Here is a 21592-nt window from a genome sequence, read left to right as displayed (position 1 = left end):
AATGCACATGCATTCTTTTTCAATCTTGTATTCTTTTTTGTTTATGGAAGCCTATATTTATGCATAGCGTGGAAGTGTTGTATACACTAAAATAACATACACAAGTACTATATGCAAGGATAAACATGAAGCCTTAATTCATGCAAATGTAAACTTCTATTCTGTACTGAAACTGCTTTTTATAATGCTACTAGCTGTACCCGGCCACGTGTTGCTGTGGCGAAGTATGGTGGTATGGGAAATAAAGTATTGAGGAATTAGTGGTAGTTAAGGTAAAGGGTAAAGGTTTTCTCCTGACATTGAGTCTAGTTGTGTCCGACTGCACATTGAAGTGGATTATATGGCAGTGTGGAGTAAAGATAATCCAGTTCAAAGCAGATAATATAAGATTATAAATGGGTTATATAGCTGTGTGGAAGGGCTTTGAGTCTACACTGCCATATAATCCAGTTCAAATCTGATAATCTGTATTTTATAGGCAGTGGGGAAGAGGCCTAAGTGAGGCCTAACTCTGCCTGTCCCTTGGGCTGAGTGGGTTGCTAGGAGACCAAGTGGGCGGAGCTTAGCCTTTGAACTGGCAGCAATTGGATAAAAACAATTATTCCTCTCCCTCTAATTAAGACTTTATTTTTCTTTTCTTGTTGTTGTATGAACGTAGAGGCATGGATGAGGGGTTGTGTTGCCAAGTTTAGTGTTTCTGGGATGTGTAGTTTTGTTGTTTTGTCCTAGGCTGAAATTTCATTACTCTTTTATATAGATAGATATAGATATGTGCACATCTGTGAGAACTAGATGGTCTACAAAGAGCATTCTATGAATGCTCAGAGGAAATCTCTGATTTGTTACAAGATTGTGTTTTGCTCCGGAAGACAAATTTCTGCGGCCCTAGCCCTAGTCCAAACAAATGATGGACTGTACCTATTTTGGCCAATTATATATATTTCTGTGGCCTAAATAGTAAATGCCCTAAAGTCCCAAAGATAGAAGACCGCCAAAGAATTGACATGTGAGTTGAAAGTGCATCTAGACACACACAGACATAACTGAACGGCTGCTTAGAACATCCTTGTATAAGCATCCTTGCTCCTGTATTTTTATAACGTTTGCATTCAAATTAACCCAATATGCAAAACCACAGAAAAGCTATAGAATAAATTAACACAAAGAAACATATGCTGTTCAAACATCTTTATGATAGTATTCAGATACATAAGTATAACAATCTAACTGGCCAGGCATATAAACAAGGGAACCCACCATCTAATGTCCTCCCGCACAGCCAATCGTGAAGATAATTGGTTTTCTGAAAATGGTTCCATAACATTTGCCAAGCAGTCTTGTCTCACTCTTTGGCCCTTCTCTCACTTCCTCCAGACTGACTCAGATACGGATGGCATTTGGACCTCAATTGGCATCTCCACATATGAAATCTACTGTCTGGTCCCCCTCTACTCCTTGTGGGAATGGTAAATCTGAGCGTGGGAGACAGGAAACACCACAAATGGTGGGGTGGAGGAGTCAGGGACATTCACAGAACGGAGATTGGAAAACATTGAACCGAAAAGCCTTCCTGAGACCCAAAGGGAGCATCCAAAGGGAGTTTCCTTCACTTTTTCTATTTCCTCCCCCTCCCTTTAACAAATGAGCTGTTTTCTTGTTACTGTAACACATAGGAACATCTTACAAAGGGAAAAGAGAGCATAGGTTAATATTTTCCTTTGTGAATCCTGGATGGACTGTTGACGTTTCCTTGGGGTTCCTTGGTGTAGCAAATCATAGGCAAGAAGCACCACCACCAACAACAGTAGCTTGGCATATACAGAACTGAAATTAATGGCACTTAGTGGCTCACAAAGGAGCAAGAGGTGGCCTGGTCATCTCAGAAGTCTGGGCGGTCCTTCTTCAGGGCTTTGTAGTCCGTGGAGACTGCCATGAACTGTGGAAGAAAGAGATGCTGATAAACGACAAAAATCGGTCCTCCATATTAATTGGGGGTTAGGGGTTCAGGACTCCAGTGAAAGTGGAAAACCTTGAATAAGGAAACACTGTGGCTTATCTAAGAAAACAGCTCTCTGAGAATGTCAAGATCCTCCAGGACAGTGTTTCTCAATCTGAGGGTCAGGACTGAATGGAGTTTCCGAAGGGTCACCAAAGACCATCAGAAAACACACATTTATGATGGTCTTAGGAACTGAAATTCCTCCAGTATTTTCTGTTGTTCATGGGGGTTCTGTGTGGGAAGTTTGGCCCAATTCTATCGGTGGGGTAAAAGGGGATCTTTGATTGTAGGTGAACAATAAATCCCAGCAACTACAACTCCCAAATGTCAAGGTCCATTGTCCCCAAACTCCACTGGTGCTTACATTTGACCATATTGAGTATTTGTTCCAAGTTTGGTCCAGATCCATCATTGTTTGAGTTCACAGTGCTCTTTGGATGTAGGTGAACTACAACTCCAGAACTCAAGATCAATGCCTACCAAACCCTTCCAGTATTTTCTGTTGGTCATGGGAAGTTTGGTTCAATTCCATCGTTGGTGGAGTTCAGAATGCTCTTTGATTGTAGGTGAACTATAAATCCCAGCAACTACAATTCCCAAATGACAAAATCAATCCCCCTCACACAACCCCTCCAGTATTCAAATTTGGGCGTGTTGGGTATTTGTGCCAAATTTGGTCCAGTGAATGAAAATACATCCTACATATCAGATATTTAGATTACGATTCATAAAAGTAGCAAAATTACAGTTATGAAGTAGCAACAAAAATAACTTTATGGCTGGGGTCACCACAACATGAGAAACTGTATTAAGGGGTTGCAGCATTAGGAAGGTTGAGAACCACTGCTCCAGAACAATTCTGGCTCCTTCTACATTGCCATATAAAATCCAGATTATCTGCTTTGAAGTGGATTTTATGGTTGTGTAGACTCATATAATCCAGTTCAAAGTAGATAATGTGGTTTATCTGCTTTGATAATCTGGATTATATGGCAGTGTAGAAGGGGCCTCAGTGGTCCCCTTTCACCAGAAGTTGATTACAAAAATTTCCTTGCAAGACCTAAAAATGCCTAGAGAAGTACACCCCCTAACAACAGTAGAGTCTCACTTATCCAGCACTCGCTTATCCAACATTCTGGATTATCCAACGCATTTTTTATAGACAATGTTTTCAATATATCATGATATTTTGGTGCAAAATTCGTAAATACAGTAATTGCTACGTAGCATTACTGGGTATTGAACTACTTTTTCTGTCAAATTTGTTGTATAACAAGATGTTTTGGTGCTTAATTTGTAAAATCATAACCTAATTTGATGTTTAATAGGCTTCTCCTTAATCTCTTATTATTATCCAACATATTCGCTTATCCAATGTTCTGCCGGCCTGTTTATGTTGGATAAGTGAGACTCTACTGTATTTCTAAATTCTCAAGCACAGCTCCATGGCAGGAGTAGACTATGGAGACTATAGAGACTGAGTGAGCATATTAATCAAATCCATGAATAATTAAATCCACAAGGGTCTACTGTTCTTGCTTTTTTTGACCTGGAACCAGGTTTGAGAATAGAGAAGAAATAAGACACCTGCATGAAGTGGCAGCTTTTCATGATCAGAAGCAGACAGAGCTCTGCATGTCCCTTCACATAGTCTGCTACCTAGACATGCTGTGGGGTGGATGCTGTGTCATAATCAGTATTAAAGACAAATTACTATCTGGTTAGCCTTTGTATATGGCTATAGAGATGTCATATTGCCCTTTGCCTCAGAGGGCAAAATATTTTGGGGCAAACATGGTCAATCTGCTGAAATTCCTCTGGAGTGAGCAATTTTTGTATTTCTTTAAAATGCCATCTATAAAACTCTCCAGATGTGTGACCCCACTTTCTTTCCATGTGTTATTAGGGCAGTGGTTCTCAACCTGGGGTCTCCAGATGTTTTTGGTCTACAACTCTCAGAAATCCCAGCCAGTTTACCAGCTGTTAGGATTTCTGGGAGTTGAAACATCTGGGGACCCCAAGTTGAGAATCACTGTTTTAGGGGGATGCAGGCAGGATTAGGAACCCATGGAGGCCCATGCCTTTGTAAACACACATTTCCACTATCAAGTCTAAAGCTTTCTGAGTCTAGATCTGCACTGCCATATCAGGAGCAACTTGAGAAACTGCAAGTTGTTTCCGGTGTGAGGGAATTGGCCGTCTACAAGGACTTTGCCCAGGGGACACCCGGATGTTTGATGAATTACCATCCTGTGGGAGGCTTCTCTCATGCCCCCATATGGGGAGCTAGAGCTGACTGACAGGAGCTTACCCCCTTCCCTGGATTCGAACCGCTGACCTTTTGGTCATCGGTCCTGCTGGCACATTTGTTTTTGAGTGGGAATGGTGCAAAAAGCAATCCTTCACATACCTTGTACTGGTCATTGGGACTCAGTTTATTCCATGGTTCAGGATTGTTCTTCCGATCCCAGCTGGAAGTGAGGGAAAAAGAATGTTATTTCTACCATCCTCATTATATTTTAATTCATGTTTTTTCTTTTAATGTTTTTCAAAAAGTTTTAGTACTCTTCATGAGGCACCTTAGATCTCATATTGGGAGAAAGACTAGATACAAATAAAATAGAATGATAAGTGATCATTATAAATTGTAGTTAAATTTATAAATATTTTTTTAAAAATAAAATAAATATTGTAACACAAATAAAATATTACAGTGATAATAAGATAAGAATTAAACATGAAAAAGATAAATGAAAAAGATAAACACAACGAGCAGTTAATTAGGGAGATGCCACTGTCTCCTTCGACCCTTTCTTAAGCTGCTGCAGTAAGTACACCTTTGGTCTCTGTCCATTCGTATTTTCTAGATTAGTGGTTCTCAACCTGTGGATCCCCAAGTGTTTTGACCTACAACTCCCAGAAATCCCAGCCAGTCTTCCAGCTGTTTTCTGGGATTTCTGGGAGTTGAAGGCCAAAACATCTGGGGACCCACAGGTTGAGAACCACTGTTCTAAAGAATTGTTGTTCTTTGCCTTCAAGTCATTTCCAATTGATGGCGATCCTATAGCTAATAAATCACAGGGTTTTCTTGGCAAGGTTTGTTCAGAAGAGCTTCACCATTGCTTTCCTCTGAGGCTGAGAGAGTGTGACTTGCCCAAAGCCCTCTGCGGGTCTCTGTGGCTGAGTAGGGATTTGAACCCTGGTCTCCTGTTGTCCGAGTCCAACATTCAAACTATTACACAAAGCAGTTTTTACAGACCTGCTCCAAAGCTTGCAATCACCAGCATAACTGACAGCAGTGATAGTGTTAAATCAGTGGTTCTCAACCTGTGGGTTCCCAGTTGTTGTGGCCTACAACTCGCAGAAATCCCAGCCAGTTTACCAGCTGTTAGTATTCCTGGGAGGTAAAAGGGACCCACAGGTCGAGAACCACTACCTTAAATAAATGTATAAAATGATATTTTGTGTATAAGGACAACTGTGTTAAATCATTAAAAGAAAAAAACGATTAACATTAAACTATTAAGAGAAATCTATCCAATGAATTTGTCATGTTAATCTTTAATAAAAGGTAGCGATCTTTAAATGTAAAAAAATCCCCATAAATGGTCAAAGGCTCCTCTTTGTGTTTACCTCCTTCTAAGTAATATATGACAGGTATATCATTACTCGTAAAATTAATGTGGCTGGTATTTAACAACTAAACTAATGTAGTTTAAATTGGTTATTGAACATTATAATAAATGAAGGGTAACAAATTAAACGTTTGCGAAATGAATGCTAACCAGTAAATCCCCTTACAGTGTGAACAGGAAGGTTGAAATGGTCACAACTGCATTGGGGGTATTGCCATTTCTAATGTCAGACTTGTGTCCAACAACAACAACAACAACAACAACAACAACAATTTATTACCTGCCTCTCCTGCGGCTCACTAAACCAAAAGATAAAATCCCCTTGCAATTCCCAAATTTTCTCCCTCCTCTTTGCCAAGGCCCTGGCTCTGATGCCCCTTCTACACTGCCGTATAAAATCCAGATTATCTGCTTTGAAGTGGATTATATGGAAGTCTAGACTTATATAATCCAGTACAAAGCAGATAATGTGGATTATCTGCTTTGATCATTTGAATTATATGGCAGTGTAGAAGAGGCCTGGGCCTACAGTTTTCATGGGCCATCTCTAGGCTGGATTTTCAGGTGCAATTTCTCCATATTTTGTGAGTTCAGTCCCAGACGAGAATGTCTGTGTCAGTACACATCCAGCTGTTAAAGCAGTGTCTAGTTACAGTTTCCAAGGCTTAATTAATTTCTTGTTGTAAGAGGCCTTTATTTAATTTGCTTCCTTGTTCAGTTGTAGCCACTGTGCTGCCAGGATTCACCCTCCACTCTACTCGCATCCAATCTACTGGCAGTAAATAGACAAGATTAAACATTCCTTATTCTCTAAGTTGGTAAGGAGACACAGTACTCTTATTTACTTTGATGTATAAACAGTCTCTCTAACTCAGTTTTCTTGTCTTAATGTCTAGATTGGAAAAATTGTTCCCTCTATGTATGTGTTTTGACGAGAAGCAGTTTTTTTTTGTGTCAGGAGTGACTTGAGGAGTGAGTTGCTTCTGATATGAGAGAATTGGCTGTCTGCAAGGACGTTGCCCAGGGGATGCCTGGATGTTTTGATGTTTTACCATCCTTATGGGAGGCTTCTCTCATGTCCCCGCATGGAGCTGGAGCTGATAGAGGGAGCTCATTCGCGCTCTCCCCGGGTTGGAATCAAACTGGCAACCTTCAGGTCAGCAACCCAACCTTCACGAGAAGCAGTGAGCAGAAGTGATTGGTCCTGAATGCAATGACATCATTGGGGAGCTGTTTTGGTTTCATAAACCTCACGTTCTGGAATGCTGTGTCCAGATCTGGGCACCACGATTCAAGAAGGAGATTGATAAGCTGGAACGTGTCCAGAGAAGGGTGACCAAAATGGTCAAAGGTTTGGAAAGCAAGAACTATGAGGAACGGCTTAGAGAGCTGGATATGTTTATCTTGGAGAAAAGAAAACTGAAAAAGGCATGATAGCCATATTTAAATACAGTAGAGTCTCACTTATCCAAGCCTCGCTTATCCAAACCTCTGGATAATCCAAGCCATTTTTGTAGTCAATGTTTTCAATATATCGTGATATTTTGGTGCTAAATTTGTAAATACAGTAATTACAACATAACATTACTGCATATTGAACTACTTTTTCTGTCAAATTTGTTGTATAACATAATGTTTTGGTGCTTAATTTGTAAAATCATAACCTAATTTGATGTTTAATAGGCTTTTCCTTAATCCCTCCTTATTATCCAAGATATTCGCTTATCCAAGCTTCTGCCGGCCCATTTAGCTTGGATAAGTGAGACTCTACTGTATTTAAAAAGATCACTTTTTTGGGGGGGGGGGAGCTTGTTTTCTGCTAATTTGGGGACTAGGATACAAAGTGCAAGGGAAAAAGATTCCATCTAAACATTAGGAAAAAATTCCCAACAAGAGATGATCGACAGTAGGATAGTCAGTTATGAAATCCAGGGGAATCTCAGAGCAGAGGCTGGATGGTCATCACTCGAGGAAGCTTTGATTGTGCTTTTCCTGCTAGATGGTCCTTGTGGTCTCTTCCAACTCTATGATAGTCCTGAATTTGCAACCTTAATCCCATGCCTCGATGTAAACTCTTTCACCGACAGTGAAGAAACAGCAGTGCCTCCCTTCCCTCCTTCAATCTCATTGGGATCTTTGCAGCTCAGTAGATGCTGACTGGCTCTTTGGCAAGTATTGCATGTGCTGTGAACATGATGATGGTTGTAAGCCACAAACTGCCAGGTCGTGTTAACAACCCTCTTCTGTCAGCTGCACTAACCACATAATCAATGCTGGTTTTGCTGTTGCTGGTTTCTTTTTAAAAAATCAAAATTGGCTTGTGAACTGTAAAAGTATTAACACTGAACAAGAAACAATTTGAAATACTCCAGCAATATAAGGGATGGAACTAGTCTCTGTCAAAGAGTTTCTAGGAGCATCTCTGAGATCAGTGGCAATTAAAACCTGACCTTCCTGTCATTAGGTTAAAAAGTCTTCCCCTGATATTAAGTCTAGTCATGTCCGACTCTGGGGTTGGTGCTCATCTCCATTTCAAAACCTAAGAGCCGGCGTTGTTTGTAGACACCTCCAAGGTCATGTGGCCATCATGACTGCATGGAGCTCTGTTACCTTCCCGCTGGAACGGTACCTATTGATCTACTCACATTTGCATGTTTTCGAACTGCTAGGTGGTCAGAAGCTGGGGCTAACAGCGGGAGCTCAGCCCACTTCCCAGATTTGAACTCCCAACCTTTCAGTCAGCAAGTTCAGCAGCTCAGTGGTTAAACCTGCTGCACCACTGGGGGCTCCTCCTGTCATTAATGACAGGGTAATTTGGAAGTTTAATCTTATTCATAGGGATGCTTATGTACAAATACATATTTAGGTAGAAATACGTAGCTGCTTCAACTCATTCTATACTGTAGAATGAATGCAGTTTGTCATCACTTTAATCGCCATGGCTCAGTGCTATGGAAGCCTGGGAGCCTTTTGCTTTCTTTGTCGAATTGCCGCAGCCTCCCAAACTACAACTCTCCCAGGATTTTATAGCATTGAGCCAAACAGTGGTGTCAGACCGCATTCATTCTTCCGTGTAGCTACTGGGCTGTATGATTGATGATCCCCCTCCCCAAAAAAACTCATTACAAAATTAGGGAGTGCCTGTGTTTTGCTTCTAAAATTCCTAAAAGTAAATTTCATTACTATAACGAGAGTAACAAAATTTCGTTACATTTTTGTTATAGGAATTGCGCAGGTGGGGAAACTTCAGGGGGTCCTTTCTCCCGCAGTTTCACAGCTATTGGGGTGATACTTGCTACAATGGTAGAGCACATTTACCACTGTTAGCCCATCAAGCTTCAGAATGTTTTACTTATCCACAGATTTTTGGGGCATTTTCAAAGTTTTTATAAACAACATTTTTTTAAAAACCGCAAGAGCTATCTCCTTGCATTTTCTATACAATGACACAAGATAACAGGGGATCATTCCCCCCATCTACTGATTTTAGAGATTTAAAAAAAAGTTTTGATAAAGACCTTTTAAGCCACAACAGCTATCTCATTGAACGTCTCTCATATTAACCAATAGAACTTCGAATTAGGGATTTCTTCACAGCCCAGCACATAGATTTGTTTACTAGAAGTCCTCCTCTTTGCAAATTCAACAATTTATTGGAACTCTGGCTGGCTGCTGATACAGAGGGACAAATCTCTCCCAATTGGGGTTTTCTGAGGATGAGCAGAATTCTGGGAAATCTAGTTTAGTGCAGGGCCTTTAAATTCTCTGGCATAGGGCTCCTTGTCTTCCCAAACTACATTTCCCAGAATTCTGTGCTTTCTCAGTCTCTTTCCCAGCGAACTCTGCTTTCTCCCTGCTGCTTCCCTCGCCTAATGGTGAGAAGCCACTAATTTAAAAAAGAACTGACTTTGGGAGGCTTCCGAGGTTTACAAAATTCAAACAAAAAAGTATTGAGTAAGTTTAGATTCTTAAGTTTTTGGCACAGGCCACACTTATGTGTCGGATAGTGTGTTGTAAGTATGAATTTAGTGAATTTGATTAGACTTACAATGACTAATGAAAATTTTGCACAGCCCTAGTAGTTAGAACTGGAGAAAATCAGGAAAACATTACATTTTGTCCCTCTGATTCTCATCAGCACTAGCCAATCTCAGCCTCATCTATTTATTTTTATTTATTTACAGTATTTATATTCCGCCCTTCTCACCCCGAAGGGGACTCAGAGCGAATTACAATGAACACATATATGGCAAACATTCAATGCCAACAGACAAACAACATATATAGACAGACACAGAGGCATTTAACTTTTTTTTTCCAGCTTCACGATTCCAGCCACAGGGGGAGCTGTTGCTTCACTGTCCAGTAGTGGCTGTACTTCCTCATTCCATTCCTTGTGTTTTGCTGGCAGTTTTATGATGTTGTAAATTAGTTAAATTAGCCTCCCGCATAAAGCGTACCTAAATTTCCCTAATTGACAGATGCAACTGTCTTTCGGGGCTGCATAGGTCAACAGCAAGCTGGGCTATTTATGGTCGGGGGCTTAACCTGACCTGGGCTTCAAACTCATGACCTCTCGGTCAGTAGTGATTTATTGCAGCTGGTTACTAGCCAGCTGCGCCACAGTCCGGCCCATATAATGCCATATAATGCAGATTGAAATATGGTCAGCATTGAGTCAGTGGTTTTGTTTCTCTCCTGCCTTTCCTCCAAAAAAGTCTTTCAAATACAGGCATTTTACTTGTATTCTCACAATTGTGAAGACAAAGAAAGGAGGGCCTCTGAAAGTGTGTGTCTTTGGGAGATCTTATTGGAGGAAAGGCAGAATAGAAAGACAATTAATACACAACGAAGAAACTAACACACAATAAGTGAGCTATTGGCCAGATTGGCTAGTGCTGATGGGAATCAGAAGGGGAACATCTGTGTCGGGTTATGGGTTCCCTAGAGTGTCGCTCCAGGGAAAGGAGTGAAATGAGGCCATTTCTTCTCCCATAAGAATTTTGTCCCTAAATAAAATTCTCCATCAGTTTCCAGATTTACAGCATAGCAGGCAATAAGAAATTGAAAATAATTCACACTGAGAATGTGTGTATGTGCTGTGTTCAGCTTCCTCTAATAACTTTGCCTGTGCTTTGGTTGCCCAAACTGCTAATTGTTGCACTAAACAGAGCAATACTAGAAATTTGAAGACTGAAAGATATCTTCATTAGAAGGACAGAAGTTTTATTTTAGAGAAACAATGCTCTTGTGCCTCCACTGTTAGCTAAACCCTTTCTTCCCTAGCACACCTTTGGGTTAAGAATAGCCCTTTCATAAAGGCTCTAGGAACTAAGGCAGGGGACTATGAAATAAACTGTTAGGTCTGCAATCCTGAAAAGCTGTTGCTGCTAGGCACCACTGAGCTAGACAGGTTAAAGTCTGTCTAAAGTAATTTTATTTAAAACTTATTAATTTACTAATTAAAATATTAGTTTAGCACAAAATGGGCAAAGTGTGGCTTCCAGGAACTCCTGGGATACATAATTTTTTTTCTTGTTGCAAAACATAGTTCAGTATGCTCTCAAATGTCCACTAGAAGGTATAGAGAACATTTATATAATGTTTGGGGTCCCCTCGATCCCCAGGATTCAAAAACCAATCTTTGCAAAAATGTAAAAATCGTTTTTAAAAATCTGTCATCCAACTTAAGAGACTACAATGTGTCTCATAAGAGGATCGGGTTGTGGTGCAGCTGGTTAGTATCCAGATGCAATAAATCACTACTGATTGAGAGGTCATGAGTTCGAAGCCAGCCCGGGTCAGGGTAAGCTCCTGACTATAAATAGTCCAGCTTGCTGTTGTCCTATGCAGTCAAAAGACAGTTGCATCTGTCAAGTAGGAATTTAGGTACCGCTTATGCAGGGAGGCTAATTTAACTAATTTACAGTGCCATAAAAAATAATCTCCAGCAGAGAGGAAGAGGAGGAAGTTTCCATCAAAAGACTCGATGTCGCAGTGGATGATGAAGCAGCAGCTCCTCCTGTGGCCGGAATTGAGCATATCCTCATGAAGCCAAAAGCTGGAGTGTTAAATTGCCTCTGTGTCTCTGTCTATATGTGTGTTAAAAGCGCTGAGCTGCTGATTGAAAGGTTCCAGGTTCAAATCCGGGGAGTGGAGTGAGCGCCCGCTGTTAGCCCCAGCTTCTGCCAACCTAGCAGTTTGAAAACATGCAAATGTGAGTAGATCAATTGGTACCGCTCTGGTGGGAAGATAATGGTGTTCCATGCAGTCATGCCGGCCAAATGACCTTGGAGGTGTCTACGGACAACACCTGCTCTTTGGCTTAGAAATGGAGATGAGCACCAACTCCCAGAGTCAGACACGACTGGACTTAACGTCAGGGGAAACCTTTACCTTTACCTATACAGGATATGTTGTTTGTCCAATGGCACTGAATGTTTTCCATTATATGTGCATTGTGATCCGCCCTGAGTCCCCTTCAGGGTGAGAAGGGTGGAATATAAATACTGTAAATAAATAAATACATCACTCAGCAACAAACCAGGGATGAGCTTGCAGCACTATTTCATTTTGAGAAAGTCAGCAAAGCCATCAACCAACTTAAAAATAACAAAGGTAATGGACCTGATGGAATCCCTGAAAAAACCTTTAAAGAAGGTAGGTCATTGCTGATACAACTCGACAAGCACATTGAAAAAGTATGGGTGGCCAAGAAAATCCCATCAGACTTCAATGACACCATTATCATCACCCTTTTCGAAAAGGGAGAAAGAACAGACTGTGAAAACTACCAATGTATCTCTTTTTAACTCCCACCAGAAAAATCCTTGCAAGAATCCTCTCAAACTATCTTCTACCAATTTCAGAAGACATCCTCCCCGAATTCTAGAATGGCTTCTTCCCCTCCAGATGAACAGTGGATATGATTTTCACTGCACGGCAGCTCAAAGAAAATGCAAGGAATAAAAAGTACATGGCATTCATCGACCTTGCAAAGGCCTTCGACAAAGTGAATAGTAATGCTCTCTTGAAAATGGGATGAATTTGTGAACATCCTTCGACTCCTCCATGATGACATAGTAGCAACAGTTTTGGACCCATTTGAGGTAGGATCAGGTGTTAAACAGAGATGCATTATTGCCCCAACCTTATAATCCATCTATATAGCTATGAATCTGCACCTTATTGATGGAAAACCTCCTACTGGCATGGAAATCACATTTCGGAGAGATGGCAAACTCTTTAATCTCAGCAGGCTGAAAGCCAAAAGTAAGTTTATAACATCTTCTGCCATAGAACTCCAATATGCTGATGATAATGTCGTCTGTGCTCATTCAGAGGAAGATCTACAAGCCCCTTTAAACACCTTTGCAGGAGCATATGAAACACTTGGCCTCTCACTAAACATCAAGAAAACCAAAGTGCTCTACCAGCATGCACCAACTAAGCATACAATGCCAACAATGGTGTAACGCTAGAAAATGTTGACCATTTCTGCTACCTAGCAGCCACCTCCTTACAAAAGTTGACATGAATGCCGAAATACAACACTCACAGCTCTGTAAGGGCAGCATGTTTTCAAATGAAGCAAAGAATGTTTGAGGATTGGGACATTTGTAGGGATACCAAGATGCTTGTTTATAAATAGTCCTTCCAACTCTATTGTATGCCTGCAAAACATGGACTGTTTACAAATGTCACTCTTGGCTTCTAGAAAGATTCCATAAGTGTTGTCTCCGAAAAATTCTGCAAATTTCTTGGGAAGAGAGGTGGACAAATGTCAGTGTTCTGGAAGAAGCAAAGACCACCAGTATTGAAGCAATAACCCTCTGCCATCAACTTTGCTGGACTGGCCATTTTGTCTGTATGCCTGATCACCATTTCCCAAAGCAGATACTTTGCTCCCAACTCAAGAATACAAAATGGAAGGTTGGTGGACAGGAAAAGAGATGAGCTTAAAGCTAACCTAAAAAAAATTGCACAGACACCGAGAACTGTGAAGCCCTGGCCCTCATGTATTGTAACTGGAGATCAGCTGTTACCAACAGTGCCATGGATTTTTAAGAGGCATAAATAGAAGGTGAAAGGTAGAAATGGAAGTCACGTTAAACAAACCCTTGTCATGACTGTCTTCCATCTGGAAACCTATCTTCTCATTGTGAAAGAACATGTGGATCCAGAACAGGTCTCAACAGTCACTTATGGACCCACTGCTCAGATTCTGCCCTTGGAAGACATTCTTGGCCACGAGTGATCACCTATGATGATAAATCTAGTTCAGAAATTGTTTAATATATGTAGAGAAGCCAAGAATCCTTTTCTACATGCAGTAATGCATTTCTGTGAAGCTTCTGATGTGATTTTCCCTTAGTGATACAATTCTGAGCTATTAAAACAGTTATGTTGTTTTTCATATGAATTACAGGCTGCCCTCCACATTTTGCTAGAGTTCTGAGCCCAGGACCCTTGCAAAAGTTGAAAAACCATGAATTAAAAATGCTATTTTGTTCTGTGAGAGCTTGTTTCCCTAAAAATTGCTAGGTCCTTCAGCATGACGTTGTGGTCAGTTTTGGCAGAGTTAAACAGAAGTTATACAGAAGGGCTAAGAAATTCATAGAACATTTTAACCAAATCTGTGAATAATCAAATCCACAAAATTCAAAACTGCAAATATGGAGGGCTGACTGCCTTAACGTAAGAGGTGTTTGATAGTGAGATACACTGCTTTGGAGTGTGGTGAAGCCTTCTTTTCTGAAGGCTTTAAAAGAGAGGCTGGATGGCTATCTCTCTGAAGACTCTTGATGGTGTATTCCTGCATGGAAGGGGGTTAAACTGGATGTCTAATGTGGTCTCTTTTGGCTATGTTTCTATAAAGCCATAGTATTTGAACTGGTATCAAACCACTGAAACTGTTCTGTAAATTCATTTTATTAATTTTATCTATTAACAGCTGTTGATCCCAGGAGAAAATGGCAATTATATTCCTTTTGGAATATTAAATACAGTTGATCAAATCCTTGTTTTATTTCTCCTGGAATCTGTGGTTCTTTTATACCTTTGCTTAGCAATCAGAATGAAACTCCACAGATAGGAGACATATAACCAGAAAATGTTTTCTTATTGTATTATGCTATTTTATTTTTTGCCACTTATCTTGCCAGAAAATAGTACATATGTAGCAGCCTGTCTCTATTAAATTATGCATTACAAATTTTGATAAACTATGTCATGTTCATTGCAAAAAAAAATCACCTATGATGATAATCTTCTCACAATGCCCTGAGAAACATGCAGGGCACATAATAGGCTTAAGAATAGCCACAGACATTATCTGATTTATTCCTGGGAATGTTTCCTCATCCCAAATCACTGGATCGGATTGCTTCCTGGGGTCTCAGTTATACTGTGCCAACCCTCTGGACACTCCTTTGTCTACTTGGCTGGCACCCATTGTCCTGCCAGGAACAGAACCATTCCAACCTATTATCTCTCGCCCAGCATCACTCCTTTCTGCCTGAACCCTTCTTCTGGGTGGATCCATTAACTAGACACAAGCCTTCAAATAAGCCAATGACAGTTTATTGCATTTCTCACCATGGCTGAGAACCAATCAGAAACAGCAATGAATGTTGCATCTTCTTCAACCAGATGACAGATCCTAACCAAAGCCTATCAGTGACCAGTATGGCAAGGTCTTTGTTTTGAATAGCTGTCAAAATGCTATAAATGAAACTGTATGTTCGCAATTGCACGCATGTTAGTTTTAGGAGCACAAACTCTGCTGACATTCTCTTTTGGCCAAAGAAGAATAAAGTGTATGATCTTTGCCTTTATCTCATCAGTTTCTCATTCGGTCCTTTGGGCGCTTGACATGCTGGGCTCTGAACCCGTGGTCCTTGCAGTAGCTGAAATCACATAACAAATTGATGGAATGATTTCTGAAAATGTTAGATTGGATGAGTCAGTAGAGAATACGCTGTCGAGAAGAATTGCACAATAAGTCAGACAGGGGAGCTAAATGAAGCCCAGGAGGAGATTTCTAGCATAGTTGGGAGAATTTACCTACTGCACTGAAAAAGTTAATGAAAACCAAGATGCTGAGTTATTCCTTGCCTAATATACAAGGAAATGGCTTATTTTCTCCTCATAATACAAGGGCACACTTCTTTTTGATAAATTTCCACTCGTCTCTTGTATGATTTTATTAACTTTTTATGGTGGAAATCCCAGATGTAATGCTAAATATCTGCTCAACTTCAAGGCAGTGATAGCACCAGAATACAAAGATGTTTACAGATGACACGAATGATTTCCTTATCCCAGTTTGTCATCTCTGGGATTGGCCAAAATCAGATGCCTGATGGAGAGTCTGGAAGAAGACATGGGAAAAATAAAGAGTAATTCATCCTCTGTCAGTTCCTCTCTCACTCTACCATTCCCATAGGTTGCCTGAAATGTAAGATTGATGCCTTCATCTTCCATAAATCTGTTCAATCCTCTTTTTAAAAATGCAAGTACCATTCTGTTATTGGCCTTCTCAATGTATGCAGAATTTTTATCCCTGCCTCCATGTCTTCTCATGGCCTCTTTTCTGAACTATTGTGAGTCAACTTTTGAGTCTCATATTAGGAAAAAGGTGGAGAAAGTACATTAAATAGTCCATAATTTTAACTTTTCCTTATGTGGTACTGTGATGATTACTCATTTCTTTAAAAAACACTTTGGAAATGTGTTTAAAATCCACCTTAGTCTTTGCAACTCTTGCAGCTAGATCCCAAATAACAAACCAAACAGAATTGATTAGGACTGATCTGAGGAGCTCCACTTCAGTTCCAGAAAAGAATGGCACTGCCCAAAGCACTAAAATGAGAAGGAAAAAGTCAGACTGTGTTTCTAACATAATCACATAAGATTTTCATTATATGGGAAATGCCAAGGTGGTGTAATGCAGAAGACAAATAAGAACCTGGTTTTGCTTACTGTGCTTACCGATAGCACTTCTGTATTGGGGAAAAAGCCAGTATAAAATGAATGGTCTATAATGCTAGTAGTCAGCAACAACTTTTATGAGTTATTTTTTAAAGCAAACTGTGTAGATGCCTAGTATAAAAACCTGTTGTATCTTTCTCAAATTGGGCTGTTTAACCCCATTTAGTATATCTCATGCTTCCAAATTTTATCTGTATGTATCAACAAATAAACAAGATAGAAAATTGGGTTTTCTAATGCATGCCACAGGAGGAGGCTGATGCTTCTTAAATCACTTCATATTCAAAAAAGGCAATTATCTGATTTGAACCAGATTCACTCCTCCAAGTGACTTAGAGATAAGGAGCAGGAAGGCAGGTGCAGGAGAAATGATCTCATGGAAGGGATTTTGGCTTTTAAAAATGGTTCATGTTGGTATAATCTTTGTGAGAGAAACACTGCATTCATGTGAAGAGGCCTCGGTTTCATGGGCCTTGGAATTCATGTATTCAAGTTTTCAAGCTGCTCCTGTGTCCTGGTCTTGTGAGGCATAGTTTTGCCTGCCTTGGATTTATGTGCCTTGTCTTTGAATATGCCAGTGGAATTGTTTTAGAGACTTTCTTTGAATTGATTTTTGGACTTTTGGCTTTTATGGAAATAATGTTTTGAATTTTGATTCCATTTTTTATATTTACTTGCTTTTCATATATAGTATCCAGCTTTTATTATACTCTGATTTTAATAAACTCTTATTGGATCATATGGACAGTGTGTGGTGTGTGGTGAAAAGATGCTTAAAAGACATAGTACAACAGAGATATAAACAAACGTAATAATAACAATATCCTTGATGTAGCTAGGAGAGTTGATGATATATGGTCTGAGAATTGAGTCCATATATCCAGATATGAAAGCAGTGAGGGTTCTAATGTTTGAGACAATGGGACTCCTAGATTGCCGTGTTTCTGTATTTTGGCTAATACATGCAAGATGCTCAGTTTGGGCTCCTGGTATGTGTCCATTTGAATTTTGTTCTGTAGATTGTTGAAATAGTTGTGTGGTGTCTTCAGATATTGATCACTAAGGTCTTTGGAGAAGATGCTGTAAAACGTCATGTTGGACAATTGTATCTTTTTGGATGCTATGACATCCCATCGCATTCCTGCAACTGTAAATATCCTTTATAATCTGAAGTCTGGATACCACTCTTCATGGCTTATGAAGAAGCAGGCTTCTATTCATAAAAGCTCATTTAAAACCAGAAGTTTGCTTTTGCCTGTGCCTACCGGGATAGGCAACACACTGACCCTCCTGTCCCCTCTTGCTGAGTTAATTGAATGCAAACTTAGTTTCCAGGCATTAAAGTAAGCTGAAAACAAAGTGAAAAATTAGGAGAACAGAGAAACTAGGACAAAAAATCGAATGTCAGAGGATAAACCATAGGCATCCCAGCCAAATTTGGACAATTGGAGGGCATGATGTATTATTTATTTATTTATTTTTCAAACTTATATGCCGCCACTCCCCTAGGGCTTGGAGCGGCTTACAAGAACCGGCTAAAATCAACAATTTTAAAAAAACATCTTAAAAACATCTTAAAAACATCCTAAAAGCACCTTTTAAAACATCAACAACAGAACTTAAAAGCCTGTCGAAACAGATGTGTCTTACATGCCCTGCGGAAGGCCAACAAGTCCCTCAAGGCACGAACTTCAGGTGGCAAGGTGTTCCAGAGCGATGGCACCACTACTGAAAAGGCTCTGCGTCTAGTTGCAGTTAGATGAAAAGTCTTAAAACTGGGGACTTCCAGTAGGTCTTGGTCCTCAGAATGGAGGGATCTCTGGGGTTTGTAGGGAGTGAGGCAGTCCCTCAGGTACATCGGCCCTAGACCATGTAAGGCCTTGAGGGTAAGCACCATCACTTTGAAAGTGATCCGGTGCTCAATTGGTAACCAGTGCAGCTGCCGCAAGATTGGTGTTATGTGGCATCTTATCGGGACTCCGGCAAGGAGCCAGGCAGCTGCATTTTGCACCAATTTGAGCTTCCGGATCACCGACACAGGAAGGCCAATGTAAAGGGCGTTACAGTAATCCAGTCTCGAGATGACTGTAGCCTGGATCACCGTAGCCAGGTTGTCCCTAGACAGATAGGGGGCTAGCCGTCTAGCCTGCCGAAGATGAAAAAAGGCAGTTTTGGTAACGGTGGAGACCTGGGCCTCCATCGTCAATGAAGGGTCCAAGAGGACTCCCAGACTCTTTACCAGTAGAGACGGGCGTAGCACTTCGCCATCCAGGGTTGGTAACTGGATATCCCCACTGCCCGGTCGGCCCAGCCATAGGATCTCCGTCTTTGCTGGATTCACCCTCAACCTACTGGAACACAACCATCCAATAATGGCCTCGAGGCACTGATGAAAACTGTCGGGTACAGACTCTGGTCGGCCCTCCATCTTTTACACAAGCTAAGTGTCATCAGGATATTGGTAACACTCGAGCCCGAAATCTTGGACCAGCTGAGCAAGTGGTCGCATATAGATGTTAAACAACAGAGGGGAGAGAATGGCCCCCTGAGGAACCCCACAATGTAGAGGGAACCTCTCAGAGACCAGGCCTCCCCTCTCTACTCGCTGTCCACGGTTGTGAAGAAAGGAGGCCAGCCAATTTAAAGCTGTCCCCCTAACTCCAGCAACGGCAAGGCAGTGGGTCAGAAGATTGTGATCGACTGTGTCAAATGCTGCTGTGAGATCCAATAACACAAGCAGCACCGACCCGCCCTGGTCAAGCTGGCATCGGAGATGATCTGTGATGGAAACCAATACAGTCTCTGTCCCATGCCCTGCACGGAAGCCAGACTGGAAAGGATCCAGTCCGGCTGTGTCATCTAGAAACTGCTGCAGCTGCACCGCTACTGCCCTCTCAATCACCTTGCCCAGAAATGAAAGATTTGAAACTGGGCGGTAGCTGGAGGGAACCGAACAATCTAAATCTGGTTTTTTCAGCAGAGGAGAGACCACCGCCTCTTTTAATCCCTCTGGAAAGACTCCTTGCTCAAGGGAGCTGTTTATTATCTTCAGCAGCGGGTCACGTAATCCCTCCAAGCAGGATTTAACCAACCAAGAGGGACACGGATCGAGGGAGCAAGTGGTCGGTCTAACTGCAGCTATGAGCCTATCGACAGCCTCTGCGTCCAGTGGGATGAACTGGTCGAGGGTGGGCCCAGCAAGTGGCCACGGAGTCTCAAGTTCTCTCATTGTATCAATTGTGGCGGGGAGGTCCCAGCGTAGTAGTGAGATCTTGTCAACAAAATAGCTTTGAAAAGCCTCGGCTGAAGGGGCCTGATCATCACTTTTTGGGTTGGTAGGAACCGTCGTTAAAGATCTAATTATTTTGAACAATTTTGCCGGGCGTGAGCTGGCGGACGCTATCAAAGAGGCATAGTATACTCGCTTTGCTTCGATATTAGCAAAAGGAGGTTCAGGAGAGGGACACCAAAACCTTTCTAGATCTCAGTTTCTCATTTACACAGTAGGAACAAGGATTTTATTTCTTTTTCAGAGGGGTTATTTATATCCACAAGAGTAAATAAGGTTAATACATTTTTAAGGTGCTCAGATATTGTGGAAAATGGCTGTTTTAAGCAGGGCGAGGGATAGACGTAAAGAATGGCATTTTAATGCATATTTACCTGTCAGGCAATGGCCACAGATCGTGGTGAGGTGCCTGGGGGAAATAAACTGCATCTTTCCATTTAAATGAATATCCAGGACAACGGCTGACATGATATCGAGGCTTGACAGCGGATGGAAAGCTGCCTGTCAGCTGCAGGTTTGTCCTTTTACAATGTGGCTGTGTTATTTTAACTCTTCGGAGGTCAATTCTGCACCTATACTCCTTTTAAAATATAAAATGCTGCAAAATCCACCACTGTCCACATGGATGGCTGAGACAGTGATATCTTTGCTTTCTGATGGTTCAATGTGTTATACAAAAAGTATTTAAAATATTGTGCATATAATTACCTTGAGGAAATGCGTATACAATATATATGAAGCAGATATGAATTTTGTGTTTAGATTTGGATTCCTATATCCAAGACATACCCTTATGTATATGTGAATATTCTGAAATCCAAGACTTTCTGCTCCCAGGCATTTTGGATAGGGAGGACTCACCCCATGCAATAATAAAGCAATGCAATGTGGGACATTACTGTCTGGAGCTACAGTGGGTATAGTATTCCCAGATACAGAATAATCTGGGGCAGAAGAATCTTTTAAAAGGAGATTTTAGGTCCAAAACCTAGACTTTTAAAATAACCAGACTGCCATCAGCAGTCACCCCCCCCCCCCCCCCCCCCCGGCCATCTATTCCTACAAGTTGCTAAAAGAAAAGTGAGCTTTGCTAGTTGTGGGATTTACTTATTTAAGGACAAAATTTTCTAGGTGCTTTCCTGAGATTAAATAATGGCAGTGTTTATTTAGGATCCCAATCAAACAGATGTTATACAAAAGGAAATAGGCATAGTAAGGGAAGATGAAAGAAAAGGGGGAGGTAATTGATTTTGTCATTTGGGATTTGTAGTTGCTGGGATTTATGTTTCACCTACAATCAAAGAGTATTCTGAACTCCACCAATAATGGAATTGAACCAAACTTGGCACACAGAGCTCCCATGACCGACAGAAAAGGATTTGGTGGGCATTGACCTTGAGTTTGGGAGTTGAAGTTCACCTACAACCAGAGAACACTGTGGACTCAAACAATGATGGATCTGGACCAAACTTGGCATGAATACTCAATATGTCCAAATGTGAACACTGGTGGAGTTTGGAGAAAACAGACCTTGACATTTGGGAACCATTGGTTGGGTTCAAAGAGCCCCTTGAACCCCACCAACAGTAGAATTGGGCCAAACTTCCCACACAGAACCTCCCATGACCAACAGAAAATACTGGAGGGATTTGGGTTCCTAAGACTATCAGAAATACA

At 41.0% G+C, this 21592-nt stretch overlaps 1 protein-coding gene across 1 annotated transcript in view; it reads right to left on the bottom strand.

Moving 5' to 3' along the window:
* Window positions 1-1173: 1173 nt before the first annotated feature.
* The window catches only part of ndufa4l2 (NDUFA4 mitochondrial complex associated like 2), a 220803-nt gene continuing 200384 nt past the window's right edge, over window positions 1174-21592 (bottom strand). Inside the window, exons 5-6 of the mRNA XM_003223631.4 lie at window positions 4410-4470; window positions 1174-1936 (exon numbers count right to left, since the gene is read on the bottom strand). Of these exons, the coding sequence (XP_003223679.2) occupies window positions 1880-1936; window positions 4410-4470 (118 nt within the window). The 3' untranslated portion in view covers window positions 1174-1879. The remainder of the gene's footprint in view (window positions 1937-4409; window positions 4471-21592) is intronic.

The sequence above is a fragment of the Anolis carolinensis genome, chromosome 2 (assembly GCF_035594765.1).
Source record: "Anolis carolinensis isolate JA03-04 chromosome 2, rAnoCar3.1.pri, whole genome shotgun sequence".
Taxonomy (NCBI): Eukaryota; Metazoa; Chordata; class Lepidosauria; order Squamata; family Dactyloidae; genus Anolis; species Anolis carolinensis.
The sequence above is the reverse complement of the archived record's forward strand: the minus strand, read 5'-3'. Positions and strand labels throughout refer to the sequence as shown.